The following is a 22,536-nucleotide window of genomic DNA, read 5'->3' as shown; positions in this document are numbered from 1 at the left end:
ATGATTGATTCTTTTATTGTCTACCCCTCCCTTTCACAAAAAGCTGGATTCATCTTGAACAGAAGCTAGGAAAAAAAATAGAAGCTAAAAAAAATAATGAGCAGGAGAGCATCAGTCTTCCCAGATAAAACAGTTCAGGTATCTGAGATTCCCTTCTAATCCCAGGATTTTTATTCAGTGCCAAAACTGGATCAAAAAAGAAGATAAAGGAGCATCTTTCCTCCATTAATGTAAATCGTGTGCCAAGTAAAATATGCCGTACAGATCATTAAGGAACTAAAGATGTTTAAAGTCTATTTGTACTAAGAAGAGAAATGGCAATTGTTATGGGGAACAAACTTTAAACAAGGATATTTAATAGCCTCTCACTCACATTGACAATGAATGAATGAATATGAATATTTTAATTTGTATACCGCCCTTCTCCCGAAGGACTCAGGGCGGTGAACAGGCAGATAAAATACAGATACACACAATAGTTAAAAACATCCCTTAAAAAACTAATTTAAATTTGCCCAAATGTTAAAATAGCACACTCCCCCATAAAATTACAAAACTTTAAAAACCCATCAAATTCAATTAAAATTCAAAGGTAAAAATCAAGCTAGTCCAGCCATACGAAATAAATAAGTTTTAAGTTCGCGGCGAAAGGTCCTAAGGTCAGGTAATTGTCGAAGTCCGAGGGGAAGTTCGTTCCACAGGGTCGGAGCCCCCACAGAGAAGGCCCTCCCCCTGGGGGCCGCCAGTCGACACTGTTTGGCTGACGGCACCCTGAGGAGTCCCTCTCTGTGGGAACACACCGGACGATGGGAGATAGAGGCCAGCAGTAGATGGTCCCGTAGATAGCCCGGTCCTAAGCCATGGAGCGCTTTAAAGGTGGTAACCAATACCTTGAAGCGCACCCGGAAAACAACAGGTAGCCAGTGCAGTCTGCGCAGGATAGGTGTTATGTGGGAGCTCTGAACCGCTCCCGAACCGACAAGATAGCATAGGGTCTAAGGCAGTGGTGAAATTCATTTTTTTTTACTACCGGTTCTGTGGGCGTGGCTTGGTGGGCATGGCAGGGGAAGGATACTGCAAAATCTCCATTCCCTCTCCACTCCTGGGGAAAGGATATTGCAAAATCTCCATTCCCAACCCACTCTGGGGCCAGCCAGAGGTGGTATTTGCTGGTTCTCTGAACTACTCAAAATTTCCGCTACCGTTTCTCCGAACTGCTCAACATTTCCGCTACCGGTTCTCCAGAACCTGTCAGAACCTGCTGGATTTCACCCCTGGTCTAACGTTGTTCTGCACCAACAATGCATGTAAAAAAGGGGTGTAGTCAGCGATGGGTTTCAGAAATGTTTACCACCGATTCGCTGCACACACACTCACTTCTGCACATGCACCCGGCCTCGAAAACATGGCTAAATAAGATGGCATTATGCCGGGGTGGGCAGGCCCACCTGCAGTCGCTGCTACCAGTTCACCTGAACTTGTACGAACTGCTGAATACCATCTCTGAGTGTGTTTTGGATTTCACGGTCAAGAGTGCCATCATTACTATTTTTTTTTAACCACCCGTTCCGTTATCTCTAGCATATTATTTGCATACATTAACTCATGGGCGGACGCAGCAAGAAAGCATTTTCTATCACATTTCGCTCAGATCAAATAACAGGCTAACCCACAAACCACGATTTATTAAGCCAACAGCTGGATTCAGGTAACTTACCAAGGGCAAGATCGAATAAACTTCATTACGATTGCAAACGTTGTGCAAAAGCATCGCGTGTTGTGTAAACCCAGCCTTGGGGCTCAGCAAGCATGAGGCCAAATTATAAGATAGGTCTTTCCTCAGTATGACAGTTAACAAAACATAACTAGGAATTCTGAAGCCATCATAGTAGGCTCTAGAATTTTTACCAGGTGTCTTCAGTGTAGGTGAAGGTGTCTTCAGGTAAAATAAGTTTTTAAAAAGTCAAGAACAATGACCAAACTGTACTTGAAGCCGTGCCTATTTTTTAGATGTGATGCATATGCCATATTCAATTCTGCTAATGTCCATTTTTTACCACATCCTGTAGATACACCTGTTTAATACACCCGCGTAGCAGGAGTGGTATTAAACTTTCGCTACTGGTTTGCAAATGTGAGCATGCGTGCCTCCTCCACACATGCACAGAGCCTTCTGCACATGCGCAGAGGGTCAAAAACAGGACGTGATGACATCCAGGTGGGTGGGCGGAGCATCCCACCGCCGGCGCTACCAATCGTGTGATCCAAATAGAACCAGCTGAATTTCACCACCGCTATATAGATGTCAGGAAAGGCATCCAGCCAGTAAATGCTCAGCTCCATTCAGTCACCCCAATTCCACCCCAATGAAGGGATTACAGGGTCGTTAAAGGAAAAAAAAATACTAACTGAGTATACCTGGGAAAGATTATCTGGTGGATTCAGATCCGATCAAGTGATCGTTCTGCACAATCATATTTGTCGTCGCCATGAGACTGGGGGTTTCTTACACTGTTGATTTTTAAGGCTGTACACTGCGTGTGAGTTGGGCAGGCATATAAATCTATTTAATACATTAATAAAACAAGACTGAGTTTCTTAGTATTCAGAGTTGAATCCACTTTGTCCAAGCCACACTGCCTGCCTTTTAGCATTGTACTGAACGTCTATAATGCACATTAAGGAATGTATATGTGTGTGTGTGTCCTACCAATCAACTGGCACTTAATGTTTTACTGTAGCATTGGAATTTGTTCATGAAATCATTATCAAAGTTTCTGAAACCCTATTTATTAGAAAAGCTAGCCATCCTTTGCCATGCACTTCTTACATGCAATGACTATGCAATCCTAAAACAACTGGAGCATCACTTGAACACCAGCGGCATTGACAAACTCACCATCAGTCAATTGCAATAAGCAGCTTTGCTCAGAACGGCTTACATCCTGCAACTTTACCTCTAACTTTACCTCTAACATCCTGCAACTTTATCTCTAACACTATAAAACAGGGGTCTCAAACTCAATTCCAGAAGGGCTGGGGGGCATGGCCAGGGAGGCATGGCCAACTCGACATCACTCGTGTTAGGGGTGCACCTGTGGTGGTCAAGTGCTAAGGCAGGACTTCCTTCAAATTCCCTCTCTCATTATAATCTCCTTCCTTCCTTCCTTCCTTCCTTCCTTCCTTCCTTCCTTCCTTCCTTCCTTCCTTCCTTCCTTCCTTTCCTTCTTTTTCCTTCCTTCTTCCTTCTCCTTTCTTCTTCCTTCCCCTCTTTCCTTATTTTTCCTTCCTTGCTCTCTTCCCATCTTCCCTTCTTCTTCTTTCCCTTTCTTCTTTCCTGTCCCTTCTTGCATGCTCAAATGCAAAAGAGGAAACATTTATCATTTTGTTTTGTTTTTAGTTTGTTTTGTTAGCCCGCTGCCAGCTAAAACGGAGCCGGGGGGGGGGGTTTGCTCCATTTTCACTGGCAGAGGCACCGCGGGCTGGTCCTTTGCTGTTTCCAGGCCAGTCGCGGGCCAGATCTAAGCACCCTGTGGGCTGGATCGGCCCGGCGGGCCTTGAGTTTGACACCCCTGCTATAAAATATCCATATCTGCTACATACCTGGTCCTTGGGAAGGACTCAATAGATAGACAAAAATCCCAAATTCAGTTTGAACATCTGGCTGACTGAGTGACAAACCATACTATAATAAATGATATTTATAGTATATCGTTGCTGTATTAAACTATTATATAAACCCAGGACTTTTGCCCATTATCACCTCACAGCCTTAACAATGGCTGTCTACAAGGCCCTCTCAACCATCTGTGACTGTTTTTATCTTTTTTTAAAAAAATATGCAGAAAATGAACTTGGAACTTTCCGAAAAAGAAGCACCTGTTCCGTGTTCTGGAAACTGAAGCACCACTATTGGTTGCTCTTTTTAATTGATAAACTAAGCTTGAACTATTTTGAACTGATTAAAGTTATGGCTCTGCTTACAGCAAATGGAAATTTTCCTGCAATTTGCCTGAAAGAATTTTTCTCCCGTTTATATATATAAAAAATAGAAATGTACTTTCTGCTTAACTGATGGGCTGTACAGAGAATTATTACTCTTCTCTAATAACTTCTCTCATATTCATTCTAACGGATGGATTTAAAACAGCAGTTGTTTTCTAAAACCTGTAAAGTCATTTCAATAGGAAAGAAGCTGCTAACTGTACAGCCTTGTAAGAAAGGGTGTTGATTGGATATCGTCTGGGACAGATGCAGAGATGATATTCAGCCAGTTCCGGCCGGTTCGCCTGAACCGATAGCGAAAATCATGGGTGGCCCCGTCCACCTGCCCCGGCTGTCTTCCATCCTATTTAGGCACGACTTTGAGGCCTGGTGCATGCGCAAAAGGTGCACATGCCAGCAAAGCGCATGCGCGGAAGGCCAGGCACATGTGTGGATGCACGTGCTCACATTTGTGAACCAGTAGGGAAAGTAAGTGAATACCATTCCTGGACAGATGCATAGAAAACTCTACCACAAAAAGGAAATCATAGGTAGTCTTCGAATTACGACCGGAATTGAGACCGGAATCTCTGGCTGTTGTTAAATGAATCGTGTCCGATTTTACAACCTTTTTTTTTTTCCCTGCTTGTTAGGCAAATCACTGCCGTTAAGTAAATCAAGTGGTTGTTAAATAAATCTGGTTTACCCACACTGACTTTGCTTGTTGGAAGCCAGCTGGAAAGATCACAATCGCATGACTCTAGGATGCCACAACTGTTGTAAATAAATTCTGGATCTAAGCACTCGAATTTTGATACACATGACTGTGGGGATGTTGTTATAGTTGTGACGGTCACTAAATAAATGGTTGTAAGTCGAGCATTGTAAGTGCAGGTTGTAAGTACCTGCAAGGTTTTACAAGGGGCAATCTTACAGACAGCAGCATCCTGTTGATAAGGATATATATGAGGGCATGTCAGAAAAATCAATATGGTGTCCACAACTGCATGAATAAAGCTTGGTCAGTCCTCCTTTTCAAGAGGCAACTGTTTTTTTCTTTGAAGACGTTTCGCTTCTCATCCAAAAAGCTTCTTCAGCTCTGACTGAATGGTGTCTTCTTCAGAAAGAAAGTGAAATGGGGACTTCTACATTTGACAATTGGAAAAAGACAGAATAAAGAGCTGAAGGGATTACTATTAATGTTACGGAAGGGGAAGGGATTTTGAGTTGGTTTGTAAAGAAGATGGAAGGAAGTTACTTTGGATTTTTTTCTGCATTCCTTTCTGAACTTTTTCTGGTTTTGATCTGTAATTTTTTTTAATTAAAAAAAAATAGAGTTTACCGATCATAGTGCCAAGAAAGGTGACTTTTCAAAGGCCATTCCTAGGAGATTCAGTTGTGATTTTTCCAGGAAAAAACAAAAACAAAACCCCAAATGTTGTACCGTTCCAAACATTGCTTCTTGTTTGATTCCATTGTGTTTCCATCAGGTCTAAATTTGTTTATTTTTATTCCACCTTTTTTTTATTTTTATAAATGACTCAAGGCAGCAAACATTCCTAATACTCTTTATTCTTCATATTTTGCCCACCACCATCATAGTTCTCCTGGTGACTGGCCAGTAGTCACCCAGCCAGCTTTCATACCTAAAGAAGGACTAAAACAGGGGTCATCAAACTACAGCCCAGGGGCCAGATATGACTCGCCGAAGCCATTAACCCGGCCTGCACAGAACCATGAGGCTGCCCCACCCACATCACCCCACCTACCCGCTGGCCCCCACCCATCTTCTGCAGGCTGCGGAGGCCAAAAATCGGATGTGCAGAGGCCTTTGGAGGCCAAGAATGGGCCCATTTTTCCCCTCCCCAGCCTCCAGAGAGAGAAAGAGGGAGACACAGAGAGAGAGAGAGAGAGAGAGAGAGAGAGAAGTCCCTCATACACACCCCAAGGCACTTTCCTGCTTCCCACCCTCAGGAGTATAACAAATTAAAGTTTAATTTGTGTGTATTGTTTGGACTGCTAAATTGGCCACACCCGCCCAGTCACATGCCCACCCAGCCATGCCCACCCAGCTGGTCTGGGCCCCAATCTGAGGGACCGTGAATTGGCACCCCTGTTTAAAATGTTTGAGGACCGCTGGACTAGAACATCTCCTGGTAATTGGCCCAAAGTCACCATGCTGACTTTCCTGCCTAAAATAGGACTAAAATTCAGTTTCCTGATGATTGGCCCAAAGTCATCCAGCCGGCTTTCATGCCTAACGTGGGATTAGAACTCACAGGTTTCCTGGTTTCTAGTCCAGTGCCTTAACCACTAGACCAAATTGGCTCTTTAAAAAAAATTGCAGGTGCTGCGACCTGCCAGGTTTGAAAGTCACAAACAGCTTTTGTACAACGTGCTTAACTTGATTATGGAATCAATCTCATTGATTCCATTGATCTGACCTCAGCTCTCTCCCTGCATTTAGATGCTTCTTACGGGAAAATAAAGAGTGGCACTTCAGAAAGGTATTTCTGTTCTTTGCCATTCGAGGAGAGTAGAACAGGGGTGGGTTCTACTTACCTCCGCTATCGGTTTGCAACGGGAGTGCGCGCATGCACAGATCGTTCATGATGATGGTGGGCGGAGCCTCCCGCTGCTGTTATTACCGGTTCACAAAAACTGGACCGAACTGGGAGCCATCCACCACTGGACTAGAAGAACCTTTTTACTTGCTTCAGCATAATGCCTGCCATCAACTCATTTAGGGAGGGAAGGCTCTTGTCATTTAGGAAGAGAGGCTCCTGACAATTTCCATCATATCCCTCAAGGCATTTCTCCTGTGCATCCAAGGCAATTGAAATACTTAGCTGTGGTCTCTTGCATTGCCCCTAAACAGAGGAAACTAAGAAGGTTCATGCCATCCCGGGCAAGAGCAAAAGCAGAATTAGAAGTCAAGACGTTAGAATTATTGGAAAAGTTGCAAGGGTTTCTTGCTTTCTTTTTCTGCCACTGCACTTACTCTTCATCAGTGCCTACATGTTTGAGTTGCCTAAAGGGAATAACTCCTCTTATACTCTTCCCAATGTATTATCTTGACTGTAGCAAAAAGCAATGGCACTTAGACTTGTATACCACTTCACAGTGCTTTACAGCCCTCTCCAAGCAGTTTACAGAGTCAGTTTATGGCCCCCAACAATCTGGGTCCTCAGTTGACCGACTTCGGAAGGATGGGTGGCTGAGTCAACCTTGAGCCAGTCAGGATCGAACTCCTGGAGTGAACAGTGAGTTAGCCTTGCATTCTATTGGGATGATGCTGAGCTTGCCGATAGAAAGGTCGGCAGTTCAACGGTTCGAATCCTAGTCCTGCCTAACGGGGTGAGCTCCCATTACTTGTCCCAGCTTCTGCCAACCTAGCAGTTCGAAAGCAGGTAAAAAATGCAAGTAGAAAAATAGGGACCACCTTTGGTGGGAAGGGAACAGCATTCCGTGCGCCTTTGGCTTTTAGTCATGCCGGCCACATGACCACAGAGATGTCTTCGGACAGTGCATGAGTCAAAAAGAGGGCTGTGAAAATACCTATAGACCCCTCACATCCTGGACATAAATTGTTTCAACTTCTACTCTCAAAACGATGCTATAGAACACTGCACACCAGAACAACTAGACACAAGGACAGTTTTTTCCCGAATGCCATCACTCTGCTAAACAACTAATTCCCACAACACTGTCAAATAATTTACTAAGATTGTATTACTATTATTCTTCTCTTCCTCACTAGTATCTATCTCTTCCCACTTATAACTATAACCATGTGCCTTGTATTTTTCAATTTATATTGTTTTTCTTTCCTAGTATGATTTGATAGCTTATTAGTAACCTTGACTATCACTAAGTGTTGTATCTTTTTATTCTTGATGAATGTATTTTATTCTTCTTATGTACACTGAGAGCATATAAACCTAAGACAAATCCCTTGTGTGTCCAATCACAGTTGGCCAATACAGAATTCTATTCTATTCTAAAGAAGATGGCAAGGACTATTATTACAAAAATGTGGACCAGGACTAAAGAAGTGCAAGTATTTAAGCTGTTGCTTTGCTTAAATATGAGGGAAAACCTCATGAATTGTCTAGAATAAACTATTTATGGAGACTGTGGGTTCTCGATCTTGATCTAACCCAGGGACACCGCAACAGCCATAAATATGAGTCAGTTGCCAAGGATCTGAATGTGATCTGAATTTTGATCGCATGATCATGAGGATCCTGCGGTGGTCATAAGTTTGGAAAAGCAGTCATAAATCACTTTTTTCAGTGCCGCTGTAACTTCGAAGGATCATTAAGTGAACTGTCGCAAACCGAGGACTATCTGTTCTTTGAGCCTACCTGACATCATGCTATCCCTAACCATTTTGTCCCTGAAACCCGTCAAAGGTGTAATAACTTTTTAAAATTGAAATCCTTTCTATAAAGAAAATTGCCAGAACTTATAGTAAAGATATTCAGTATTTGATATTATATATAATTATGGTGGCGAGGATTACCTACGCATAAAGGTAAAGGTAAAGGTTCCCTTCCACATACGTGCTAGTCATTGCCGACTCTAGGGGGCGGTGCTCATCTCCGTTTCAAAGCCGAAGAGCCAGCACTGTCCGAAGACGTCTCCGTGGTCATGTGGCCGGCATGACTCAACGCCAAAGGTGCACGGAACCCTGTTACCTTCTCATCAAAGGTGGTCCCTATTTTTTCTACTTGCATTTTTACGTGCTTTCAAAACTGCTAGGTTGGCAAAAGCTGGGACAAGTAACGGGAGCTCACCCCATTACACAGCAGCACTAGGGATTCGAACCGCTGAACTGCCGACCTTTCGATTGACAAGCTCAATGTCCTAACCCTTGAGCCACCTTACCTACGCATAGCCCTGGAAAAATAAAAAGATACCAACAGAAGAAGAAACAATCAAGAAAATTCTGGACTGTGCGGAGATGGATAAATTAACGAAAGAAATAAAGGAAAAGGAAGAGATAGAATATTATCAAATATGGACCAAATGGTACGAATGGTTGGAGAATAGGAAAACTGAATAGAAAAAAAAAAAGGATGGAGAAGAGAAGATAACAAATGTGTAAAATATTGTAAATAAATGAAACTAGATGTAAAGGGACTATAAAGTCAAAGATAGTAAAAAGAAAGGAAAAAGGGAATGTATAAAGCAGAAAGCTGAAGGAACGAAACCGTCATGTAAAAAGAAAACACAGGTTATGTGTTTATGTAATGTATGTATGTGTTGTGTTGTGTCATTGTAATAAAACCAACTTTAAAAAACTTTTTAAAAAAAGAAAAGAAAGAAAAGAAAATTGCCCACTCGTCCCCACGTAGATTTTGATTAAGAACAGGTGAGCACCTGCCATCTTCAAGAAGCCAATATACAGAAGATTTGCCTTCTTTGATCTAGAATATTACAGAACATGATCTCTGGAGGATTTTTTTTTTTCTTAGTCTCTTTAGTCCCCGCTTCTCACACTATGGGTGTAAAGTAGTTTTAACACCAGTAGTTGTCAAAAAATCAGGAAATGCTTTTCGGAACTTTGCAGTCACCTTAATGTCCAGTCAAACTGCAGTTATTATCTAAACTTCCACCCAAAAAATAGTCCTTGACTTACAATAATTCATTTAATGACCATTCGAAGTTACAACCGCACTGAAAACAGTGGCTTGTGACCATTTTTCACACAACTGTTGCAGCCTCCTCATGGTCACGTAATCAAAATCCAGACACGCTTGGCAACTGACTCATATTTATGACGCTGTTGCGGTCTCCCGGGGTCATGTGATCACCTTTTGAGACCTTCCGACAAGCAAAGTCCATGGGGAAACCAGATTCACTTAACAACAATATGATTCGTTTAACGACTTCAACGATTCACTTAACAGGGGCCAAGAAAGGTCACAAAAAGGGGCAAAATTCACTTAACTGCCTCACTGAGCAAAATTTGGGGCTCCATTGTGGTCATAAGTCAAGGACTACCAGTTCTGTAGTTCTGGCACAGTGTAAGAAGCTAAAAGGTTGCTTCCAAGTAACACAACAGGCAGAAGGGGGTGGCCACAGCCTCTTCTAACAAGATGGCCCTAAATCCAGGGGTAAAATCTACTTACCTTCCTTACCGATTTGGAAGTGCATGCGCCGCGCGCACGTCACCTGCGCACGCAGACCTTCTACACATGTGCAAAACCTTCCGTGCATGCGCAGAAGGTAAAAAACATATTACTTCCTGCTTAAAACCAGGAAATAATGGCACCCCTGGCACCCCTACCCGATCGCCGAACTACTTGCCACAATCGCTACCGGATCGTGTGATCCAGTCCAATCCGGTAGCATTTCACCCCTGCCTAAATCTGAAGCTGATCAGAAATTATATCAATATTAGAATGTACAGAAATGAACAGATTAACACTAGCAATTAAGGAGAAAGAACAAACTGAATATTATATGATATGGGAAGTATTCTGATTAATGCTTAGAGAGTAAAAAGGGAAACTGGAAATAAAAGTAGAAGATTAAAGAAGAATAGAAAATATGTTAAGATAGAGGTATAAATAAGATGTAAATTGTTCGTATTATGGTGATGAGGATAACTATGCGTAATGCTAATATTATTGTATTTTTACTAGAAGACATTTTAAGAGGAAAAATGAATAGGCTTATAATGTTTAACGTATTATAATTTTAAGACTAGAGAATTAATATTAATGTGAATGATGTTGTAAAGGTTGAAGGTTGTTGCGCGGAGATATCTGAACCCAGACAACACACTGTTTAAGGAAAGATGGAATGTTTATATTTTGAAAAATTTTTAAAAAACTTTTTTGGGGGGAAAAAGAAATTATATCATTTTACTGTAGAAATTTGGCATTAAGGATTATGGAGATAGTGCTTTGAAACCTTGAAATCGACTATGCACTTGGTAGCTGCTCTGCTAAAATCAGTTAGCATCTGCTACTTCTGGACACTGGCGTGTAAATGACCAGACTTCAAACTCGCACACAAAGATAGGGTTTAACAGTCCTCTTGAAAAGCTATTTAAGAAAGCCTGTTTGAAATGCCTCCAAATACTAAAAAGTTTCTCATTCTCCAACCTAAGGATCAAAGGCTGTGTTTTGAAAAGGATTGCAAGTTTTGAAAGAGGGAAAGAGCCAGATCCCATGTGTTCAATTGATCGAGAAAAGAGATGAGCAGGGAAGGGGTTTTTTTGGGGGGGGGGGGAGAAAGAAAGCGGTGGTGGGGATTAATGAACATGCTGGCAAACCCTTGGCTGGGGTTGGGCAAGGAAGAACGGGAGTTTAAAAGCAGGCCAATACTGCCAGCACACCGATTGAGGGAAAAGGGAAACCAAGCAGCCAAACGGAGCTCCAGTCCATACGATCCTATTTCGGCAACAACTCCGGCCACCAAGCACATCCACAATCCAAGATGCTGCTGTCGTCCAGATTAAGAAGATTGCCACCTTTCTCTTGCTTTATCCCTGCCCTTCCTTCCCCCCCCCAACACACAAACACACACACACACATACACACACACCCAAAAAAAAAGAAACCCAAAACAAAACAAAAAAGTAACTTGCCCCGGAAAGCAGTTGCCCTTATGCAAAATCCTTCCCTGTAATCTCCAATGCCATCTGGCAAATTGTCTGGTTATTACGGTACCTTTGGTTCTACTGTTCCCCATTCATTGGCTCCTCCAGAACAAACAACAGTGCCGATCACAAGCGAATTCCTGGTACTGCAGCCGCCTGCCAGGAATTACCCCATAATTTAACCTGACTGCTGGCACGGCAGCGGCAGCGCGCAATCCTTTGCCACGCAGCAAGGTAGCCGCTGTACAAGAGCGGCCACCCGATCAGACGCAGCATCTTCCTCTGTGGCTCTTAAGCTAGGGTAGAGAATTTCTGCTCTCCATCTCCCTCTACACACACTTTTCCTATTCACATCAGAGACAGAGACAGAGACAGAGACAGAGAGAGAGACAGACAGACAGACAGACAGAGAAAGAGAGAGAAAGAGAGAGAGAGAGAGAGAAACACACAGAGAGACAGAGACAGAGAGAGAGAAAGAGAGAGAAAGAGACAGAGAAAGACAGACACACACATGCAGAGAGAGAGAGAGACAGACAGAAAGAGACAGAGAGAGAAACTTACAATCTGTAGCTTTCCTGTCCGTGCTGGAAGGAAGATGACGATTTCAGAGGACGGGTCCCACGAGTGATGCTGTCAAACTCCAGTTGCCAATGGAGCTGAATCATTTAGCAGCTCTTGCTCAGCAATTAGTGTTGGGGACCAGAACAGCCCAGGAATATCCTCTTTTTCTTCTGCTAAACTAAATGCCACAGACTTCGCAGACCGGCTGACAACCGAAGGCAGCTGGATCAGGCTGCCTTCCACAGCTCTGGGGCACAAAACCTTCATCTCATGACAGGAAAACACTTGCGGTTTTAACCCCTCCACGGCTCCAGCGGAGAGGGGGTTTCTCTCTCCCCCCCCCCTTCTTCCCACCAACAGCAGGCAACCAGGGGATGAGCACACACGTGGGAATTCAGCACATCTGGAACAAAAGAGGACTCCGAAGCCACAATGCTGCGCAGAAGGAACTCTGCTTTCAGCACAGCAGCTAGCAGAGTGCTCTCCCCCACACACACAGCCTCCCTCTTGGCTTCTGCAATTCTTCCTCTCCTCTTTTGTTTTCTCGCTCCCTCCTTCAGTCCCAAGGCAGCTGATAACAGGAACATGGGGTGGGGGGGGGGAGGTAAGTTTTCAAGTGTTGATCGAGCCCAAACTTTGAGAGCTTGTAGACTCTTGAAAGGATGTCATGAAATGGAATAAGTTTCGTATTTGCGCAAGGAGTCAAATTCTCCTTGCAGAATGTTTATCAGAATATCCAATCAAGTCTGTTAAATGTTCTCATGCCAGGTTTTCCTGACTACTAAAGGCATGGGTACTCATTAATCTCTTTTTATTTCATTTTATTTTTCAAGGCATTATGAGATCATTTCCCTCCTTGTTTTACAGGCAAACCCTGCACACCTTCTCACTTGGAGGGTGTGGGGGTGTATTGCAGGAAAGCAAGCCACCGTCACCCCCCCCCCACCCCGTACCCCTTGCTGGCTGAGTTGTCATTAACAGTGAAGGGAGGATATCAATTAATAGGAAGGCAGGAGAATTAAGTGCAATATTGCATTGTCGTCTCTTGGTGGCGGGATCCAACTGGATCTACCCTTTTTTTGGAGCTGTAATGTTTTTGCAGGAAATTGCAGGAGAAACCAGAGCTAACAAGCCAGGTTGAGTGCCTAGCAAAGCACCCAAAGATGCAAGGGGCAATTGTTTTGTTTTGTTTTGTTTTGTTTTGTTTTGTTTTGTTTTATTTTATTTTATTTTATTTTATTTTATTTTATTTTATTTTATTTGGTCAAGTATGTATTTTATGACAGAGGCAAGTGTAAACATAATTATAAATGCATGTAAAGAGTAGGAATAAAAGAAAACATTAGGACAGGGACGGTAGGCACGCTGGTGCGCTTATGCATGCCCCTTACAGACTTCTTAGGAATGGGGTGAGGTCTACAGTAGACAGTCTAAGGTTAAAATTTTAAGGATTTGGGGAAGAAAATCCCCATTTTTTTAACTAACTAATTTTTTTTTAAAAAAAATTAAGTAACTGTCCCCTGAAGACAGTTGCAGGACTTGAAGCAAAATGCCCTCAATATATTACTATGGTTGGCTGCGCAGCCAGCCAGATATTTAGACTGGGTTTGGCAGACATGAAAGCGAAAGCACGTTTCCTCAGTCCCATAAATTGTCCACACTTAATGGAAAGGACCTGGAACACACACCCAATCTACCAGAGCATATCAGGTGGGCAGAAACAATTGGAGATATATCTTCATTCTTCCCATCTCTTCCTTCCTCTCCATCTGCAGTCCCTTTACCTCTGCTGACCAATAACTTGAGGGAGAAGAAGGAGAGGAGATTGTAATGGCATTTAGTTGCTCTTGCTGTCATCCCTTACAGATAGGGGAAAGTCAAGAAACAGACACTGCAAATACTCCTGGAAATTCATTTGTTGTTGTTGTTGTTCTTGTAGGGTATAGTAATAGAAACTTGAAATCAGTTCCTCTTAGAGTGGATATAATCAAGATGAACTTATCTTGAGTCTTTTTTCCTCCTTTCCAAGGACTAAAATATTATTGTCTCCTTTATCTACTAACAGGTATTACCAACATTAACGCTTTCTCTGTATCTATATATATAAAAGCCAAATACCACTCTCTCGTCACAAAATCTCCAGAACGGTAAAGTCTACAGACTTGAAATTTGGCACATATGTTCCCCTTGGCTTCTAGGTGCTCGCTAAGAAAGGATTTTTCAAAATGATCCTCAGATCACTATTATTTCATATACAGTATTATATTCACACACTCTGATGCTGAGGAGTTAGACGTTCTACTCCCCCTCCCCTCCTGAAAGGAACTCTGTCCCAACTGCCAGTTGCCTTATATTAACATGCTCTGATGCTACCCCTTTGCTAAACTGGGTGTGAGTGTGGCCAGCACGTGACTCATCCGGCCTGCAGGTTGGGACATTCTATTCCCCCCTCCCCCTCTGTTCCAACCGCTAGTTGCCTTATATTAACAGGCTCTGATGCTATGGAGTTATACATTATACATTAAGTTTCATGCTTTAAATGTCAATTATCATGCCCGATCACATACTTTTGTAGCGAAGCATGGGCGTCCAGCTAGTACTTGTATACAGTCAAATCTGCTGTACCTACAGGAAGTGAGTGAAGAAACCACAGCAGTGAGAAGTAGAAGTTATTCCAAGATGCTATGGTATCGCTAGTATCTTATTGAGTTGCAACTTTGGCAGGCACCACATTTAGAATAGGCTTAGAGAATTGGAAGGGACCTTGAAGGCCTTCTAGTCCAACTCCCTACCCTCAAATAATGGAACACTGCTATCATGATTCCCTTAGTCCTTTTCATTAGATTAGACATATGCTTCAAAATCTAAGGGACTTGTTTGGACAAAACTCAGCAGCACTTTTTTGTGTGTCTGTTGATAAAAATAGGATTGCCAACATGATTGCCAACATCCGATGATAGATATAGCAGAAGAAGGAGAAGGAGAAGGAGAAGGAGAAGGAGAAGGAGAAGGAGAAGGAGAAGGAGAAGGAGAAGGAGAAGGAGAAGGAGAAGGAGAAGGAGAAGGAGAAGGAGAAGGAGAAGGAGAAGGAGAAGAATCGTCAACACAAGAAGCAGAAGGAGGACCTACCATTTCCTCCCATAGGGTCCCTTCTATACTCTTTCCTAGTAGTACCTCCATTGAACCCCTCTCAATATTACTTTGATAAGATCCCAATAAGAAAGAATATCTGTAAACTCAGGGTCAACTATGGAATTCTTGATGTTGTTTGAGCTTGCTGGTTTCCATATGATAGAATGAGATGAGGTTGCCTAGTTGGGCAATGAAAACTCTGCAAGTAAACAACCAAGCTTTGACAGGATTTTCACAGTATTGCTCTCTGAAGTACCATATTTTTTGGACTATAAGACTCATTTTCTCCCCCCACCTCCAAAAGTGGGTGGAAATGTCAGTGCGTCTTATAGACCAAATACCGCCCTGTTTTTGGCCTCCCGAAACCACGCACACACACCCCTGCGTCCCATTTTCACCAAAAACGGGCCCGTTTTTTGCGACAACAGGATGCGCAGAGGGTTTGGGAGGCATGCAGGGTGCTCCTGGGGGCCGGGGAAGGCAAAAACTGGACGCGCTAAGGCCAAAAACTATTTTTTTCTTGTTTTCCTCTTCGAAATCTAGGTGCGTCTTATACTCCGGTGCGTCTTATAGTCCGAAATACGTGGGTAATTATAGTAGGTGCCTAAATAGGTAGCCCCTAAACAATCTTGGAGTTAATTTTTCTAAAGTCCCTGACAATCCCTCAACATAAATAGAACAATTTATTGGCAGGACCAAACACTTTTTAAGAAATCCTATAATTAAACACAAATCAAGAGATCAGCTGGAGGAAATCTGGCATCAGTTTCCCATCTGTCTTGCTCTACTTAATGGTAAGGCTGGCCTTAGGGTAAAGAGCTACTCCTGGTTTAAGTTAATCCCATGTCAATATTTGATTCCCAGCAGCCAATTAAATAACTTTTTTTAAAAAATCAAAGCGTAAGAAGAGCCTAAGTCCACTTAATGAACCACAAACCATAGAAAGAGCTGATCAAGCAAATGCCCTCATATTCGTCAGTCAAGAAAGTCAAATCATACTTTACGGGAGAAGACAAAACAAAATATAAGGTTTTGCTAATCTCTTGTGGCTGGAAGGACGATTCATCCTGCACTCGAATGCAGTCATCAGCTGGATCTGATTATTGACTGAATGGCATATAAAACCACCTCTCAGAAATAATATTTATTGAAAAGGCATATTTTGCATTCCTGGGTGAGGAATGGGAAGCTAACATGCCCCAGTCAAGCAGAGATCATGGCTGCGCCAAAGATTGAAGGGCTAACCGTTACACCTGTACCACAGAACCATTCCAGATGAGAAGAGGATGAGAAATGGTCCATGGCTGCTCCTCATGAGGAGACCGTGGGAGAGTAGGGTTCCCCTGGGTGTGAAAACTGGGAGACAAAGTGAATCGTCAATCTGCTGACTGCCTGGGGTTCAATCCTCACCAGCTCAAGGTTGTCTCAGCCTTCCATCCTTCTGAGGTCGGTAAAACGAGGACCCAGATTGTGGGGTGCAACCGCTTAGAGAGGACTGTGAAGTGGTATATAAGTCTAAGTGCTACTGTTATCATGTTCTCAGCCAGAGCAGTCTTTTAAAGGATATTTGGTGTGCTAACCTCACTTTTGTAATTACTTTTGGAAATTGCCTATTTAACTATATTAAAGAAATTAGAGATCTTCACAATGGCTAATTTGAAAAACCATCTGTGAGTTTACCTGCGTTTTTGAACAAAAGAAAAAAAATAACTAAAAGCTTAAGAAGTAAGAAACAAAAACCAATAGCAAAAATAGAAATAAGGATTTAATTTAAGAAAGATTTAAATGGACTAAAGGGTCAGAAAAGTTTACATTTTAAAAAAATTTATAAATAAGAGATGAGAATACAGGAAGAGACTGTTCGTTGTATTTTAAGAGAAAATGATAAGTTACTAAAATTGGGTATATGTGTGATGAAGGGGAAAGTTGTTTCTTTATATACTGTATTCCCTTTGTTTTTCTTCTATATTCTTATTTTTTCTTTTCTATTTTTTCTGTTTTCTTTCTCTTTTCTGCACTTTTCATTTTTTTCTTTTAGTTTATATTAGTTTTTATTGTTGACATTCTAATTTTTAATCAAATTACTATTTAAAAAAATAAAGAGGCAGGAAAACCCAAAAAAAAAAGCATGCCTCTCATTTCTGAATTGGAGAGTAAGCATAGCATTGCACAAAATGACAGATAATGCTATGAAATTTGAATCATTTCAAGATACTTTTGAAGAAAGGGGACAGACAGGTGGCTACAATGACACAAATTAAGCATATGAATATATTCTTTACAGATAAGAAAGGAAAGTTGTCCCAAGAAAATGCTTTGAAAGAGTTATAGGATGCAATGGTGAAACAAGCTTATGCAGATTTACTACAAAATAAATTGTGGATTACAAGATAAGAGACAGCAGTCAAAGTGGAAACACAAAGCCAAAATAATGAACTGGATAACAACTACTTGATGGATTTACAAAAGATTGTTGAAGACATAAAGCAACTGATGGATGGGTGGGTGGATGGATGGATGGAAGGAAGGAAGGAAGGAAGGAAGGAAGGAAGGAAGGAAGAAAGGAAGGAAGGAAAGAAGGAAGGAAGATCAAAACATGACACCATTTGAATGGATCAAAGGCCTGGCACGTAGATATTGAGAGAATATAAATGGTGTAGAATAGTACTAAAAAACCTTTTCCGTAGACCTCAACTATTCATTTAGTGACCATTCAAAATTACAACAGAACAATAATGTGACTTACGACTGTTTTTCAAAGATACAAAGATACAAGATCGCTTGGATTATTGTAATGCTCTCTACATGGGGCTCCCCTTGAGGTGCATTCGGAGGCTTCAGTTAGTCCAGAATGCAGCTGTGCGGGTGATAGAGGGAGCTACACGTAGCTCCCACGTAACACCGCTCCTGCGCAGACTGCACTGGCTACCTGGATTATTTCTAGTATTATCACATTCTACACAGGAAAAAAAAACACCTTTGGATACACAAGCATAATTTGAGCAATAATATCAATCGCAGTACTGGGGTTTGTTGTATGAGCCCACCATATGTTTACAGTAGGTCTAGACATTGATAGTCGAGCCTACTTTACAGCAGTAACAATAATCATCACAATCCCCACTGGTATTAAAGTGTTTCGAGTGCACTTTAAGGTTTTGGTTACGACCTTTAAAGCGCTCCATGGCTTAGGGCCTAGGTACTTACGGGACCGCCTGCTGTTACCGCATGCCTCCCACCGACCCGTACGCTCTCACAGAGAGGGACTTCTCAGGGTGCCGTCTGCCAAGCAATGTCGGCTGGCGGCCCCCAGGGGAAGGTCCTTCTCTGTGGGGGCTCCCACACTCTGGAACGAGCTTCCCCCGGGTTTATGCCAAATACCTGACCTTCGGACCTTCCGTCGCGAACTGAAGACACATCTTTTCATTCGCACGGGGCTGGCTTAAATTTTATCGATTTTAAATTTTTTATTAATAATTTTAAATGAGGTTTTAGTTTATTATATATTTTAAACTTTTTAGGCTAATTATAAAATAAGTTTTTTAATTTGCATTTTAAATTGTACATTGTATTGCCTGTTTTATTTTTGCCTGTACACCGCCCTGAGTCCTTCGGGAGAAGGGCGGTATAAAAATCAAAATAATAAATAAATAAATAAATAAATAAATACAACCTTGCAGTATTCCCATGATCATGTGAACAAAATTCAGACGCTTGGCAACTGGTTCATATTTATGAAGATTGTGGTGTCCCAGGGGCAAGTGATCCCCTTTTGCGACCTCACGAGCAAAATCAATGGGGAAGCCAAATTCACTTAACAACTGCGCTACTAACTTATCAGCTGCACAGATTCACTTAACAACTGTGGCAAGGAAGCTTGTAAAATGGGAGGAAACTTAACACATAACAGATGTGTCACTTTTAACAACAGAAATTTTGGGCTCAATTGTGATCGTAAGTGGAGGGCTAACTCTATTTTTTTTTATAAATGGAGCAAAGTGTTTATATAGTTTTGATATATTCCTATGTTGGATGCTTCACCTCGAATGTCCAACAGCCTGCCATCTCTCTCATTTTCCATAGATAAATTCCAAGACCTCTTCCCATAGTTTTTCTTTCTAAAACCATGATGGAAAACCTACGCATGCCACAGGTATTACACAGAGCCCTCTCTGTGGGCACGCGAGACATCGCTCCAGTTCAACTTTGCCAAGCATGCGTGCGTGCCTCCCGCCAGCCAGCTGGTTGTTTGGTATCTACCGTGCATGCACAGGGGGACAGAGCGCTGTGTGGGGCTCACACATGCTTGCGCAGGGGGGCGGGGTGTGTACAGGGAGCCATGTGCGGGGGTGGGGTGCATATGCAGGGCCCACGATTATTGCATTCACTTTAGGCACTTGGTCTGGAAAAGGTTAACCCTCACTGCCCTCAAATGAGAAGTGTTGTGACTCCAGCCCCCGAACCTGGCCCCATACCCGAAAGTGACTCCGAGAGTGAGGGAGAAGGGCTGGTAAGGCTTACCTTGGGAGTACCGATGCCTTTGGCCCAGCTCCAGGAGCCAGAACCAGGCCAGTCGGAGGACGTAATGAGGTCGTCATCCCCTGATTCCTCCCTTCCTCAGGCTACGCCTTCAGACCCAGCTGATAATAATAAAAATCAAGCTTGGATCAAACCGCGCTTCAGAAGATTAGAGAGGCGGCGTCATCAAAGGGAAGGGTGGGGCAGGAACCCCACCCCACAGGATATATAAGGAGCTTTGGGACTGCTCACACTCCACGGGAAGCAAAAATTAGCTGAACCGTTTCAAAGAGAGCTGAAGTCTTACTCTATGAGTCATTTGTTTGAACTTTGGTAGGCAGCTGCGATTTCTCTGCCAGGACTGATAAGAGCCGTGAATCCACTGGCGGAAGGCCAGCTCGTTGTTCCGAAGTGGGGAAGGAGACAGAACAGAGAAGTGTGAGCAGTCAAAAACTTTTCCAATGTGAAAACCCAACAATACTATCAGTTTCACTCACTATCATCTCAACACTTACGTAAGTTCAAGAACAGCACAAGAAATAACTCTAATGTTCTCAACCAACTAGATATTGTAGATAAAAAGATAAAGGTTTCCCTGTCCAGTCATGTCAACTCTAAGGCACAATGCTCATCTCCATTTCTTAGCTGAGGGAGCCAGTATTGTCCAAAGACCATTTCTGTGGTCATGTGGCCAGCATGGCTATAAGCTGAGGCATGTAGAATGCTGTTATCTTCCCACCAAAGTGGTACCTATTTATCTACTCGCATTTGCATGCTTTTGAACTGCTTGGTGGGCAAGAGCTGAAGCAAGGAACAAGAGCTCACTCTGTTAATATTCCAGTTTTTTAGAGTTTATAGGATGATTTCAAGCTACATTGTTAAATTGTTTTGGTGTAAGTTGAATATTTACTCCCTCTTTTAAATTTAGATACACAACAATTCATGAAATTTAGCTTTAGTAGTGTGCATTTATTTTCTATTTATTCGAACCATATTTGCACCATTGCCTTCGTTGTACTTTCTTCTAATAAAATCTATTTATCTACTTTTTTCAGACTGACCAATTTTATCAAAAAGGGCATAAGCTTTCATCATCCGCAGCTCACTATTTACAATCCACCAAAGCTGCTTAATGACATCCGTTAGCCTGAAAAGGTTCAAAGAACCAGAAAATAAGATAGAAAAATAAAAGGGTTTCTTTTTTTTTTGAAGGGAAGAAAATGTTGGCAGATGTTTTCTTGCCTCAGCTTACAGCTGGTGCAAATCCATCCCTCAATAGAATTTTGCCTTCAGCAATATAAAGTTATGTCTTAATCTGCTTTTAGCACCATATTTCAATTCTCATATTTTGACAGCATCATATTCTCATTCCATAATTGCCTTCAAAAATTGTGGGAGTTTCATCACTGGAAGCTTTCAAGAAGAGTTTGGACTGCCATTTGTCAGAAATGGTGTAGGGTCTCCTGCTCGGGCAGTTGGTTGGACTAGATAACCTACAAGCAGTGGTGAAATCCATTTTTTTTTACTACCGGTTCTGTGGGCGTGGCTTGGTGGGGTGAGGTGGCTTGGTGGGTGTGGCAGGAGAAGGATACTGCAAAATCTCCATTCCCACCACCCACTAGGGGAAGGATACTGCAAAATCCTCATTCCCTCTCCATTCCTGGTGGAAAGATATAGCAAAATCTCCATTCCCATCCCACTCTGGGGCCAGCCAGAGATGGTATTTTCCGGTTCTCCGAACTACTCAAAATTTCCGCTACCGGTTCTCCAGAACCTGTCAGAACCTGCTGGATTTCACCCCTGCCTACAGGGTCCCTTCCGACTCTGTTAATCTGTAACTATTCACACACAAGAATAATCTTCCCTTCACCTTTTAAGCTACATGTTCCAATAATATTTCTTCTTTGCTTTTTGAGGAAACACTGTGACTATATACAGGCTTTTCGGAGAGAACAGAACATTTGGCATATTTGCATGGCATTTAACCAATACTAAAACCACGCGTGTATTTAGATGTTTGTTCCATGCAAAGACCAAGGTCAGCTACATGGCATTTGGCTAGACATCCCAGAGAAGTGAGCCTAAATAAAATAAATCTCCCACTGGAATCTCAGCCTCACTAAAAAAAAACCAAAGTTTCCTAAAATATTGCCTGAAAACCACAAAATATTGCTGATTTTAGCTGTACTGAATCTTAATCCCTGGACAGTGCCATGCTTCATAGAGAGTCAGAAGCATTTTCAATCCTGTACAGTAGATTCAGGTAGTTTTTTTATGGCAATATCGTAAATCTAGAATAGGTGATACCTGGCTCAAAAGTAGTAAATGCAAGAGGGATCTTGGGGACAATCACTTAGATATGAGCCAGCGGTGTGCAGCAGCTGCCAAAAAAGCCAACACAGTCCTAGGCTGCATTAACAGAGGGATAGAATCAAGATCACGTGAAGTGTTAACACCACTTTATACAGTAATGTCTTGGTAAGGCCACACTTGGAATATTGCATCCAATTTTAGTCACCACAATATAAAAAAAGATGTTGAGACTCTAGAAAGAGTGCAGAGAAGAGCAACAAAGATAATTAGGGGACTGGAGGATAAAACATATGAAGAATGGTTGCTGGAACTGGGCATGGCTAGTTTAATGAAAAGAAGGACTAGGGGTGACATGATAGCAGTCTTCCAATATCTAAGGGGCTGCTACAAGAAAGAGGAGGGGGTATCAATCT

The 22,536-nt window shown here is 42.3% G+C and overlaps 1 protein-coding gene across 3 annotated transcripts in view; it reads right to left on the bottom strand.

The window, feature by feature from the left end:
- Nucleotides 1–22,536, bottom strand: part of ARHGAP24 (Rho GTPase activating protein 24) — a 527,216-nt gene that overhangs the window by 476,892 nt on the left and 27,788 nt on the right. Inside the window, exon 1 of one of the 3 annotated variants that reach the window (XM_058192079.1) lies at nt 12,161–12,648. The exons of 1 other annotated variant lie outside the window; for it this stretch is intronic. Coding sequence is in view for 1 of the 2 variants with exons in the window: in XM_058192078.1 (XP_058048061.1) it covers nt 11,670–11,691 (22 nt within the window). In the remaining variant the exon portion in view is untranslated. Of the gene's footprint in view, nt 1–11,669; nt 11,951–12,160; nt 12,649–22,536 lie in introns of those variants that run through there. One more of the 3 variants, XM_058192078.1, reaches the window with a different exon arrangement.

This window comes from Ahaetulla prasina, chromosome 8 (genome assembly GCF_028640845.1).
Source record: "Ahaetulla prasina isolate Xishuangbanna chromosome 8, ASM2864084v1, whole genome shotgun sequence".
NCBI classification, from domain to species: domain Eukaryota; kingdom Metazoa; phylum Chordata; class Lepidosauria; order Squamata; family Colubridae; genus Ahaetulla; species Ahaetulla prasina.
Note: the sequence above shows the minus strand (reverse complement) of the source record. Positions and strands in the feature narration are given on the sequence as shown.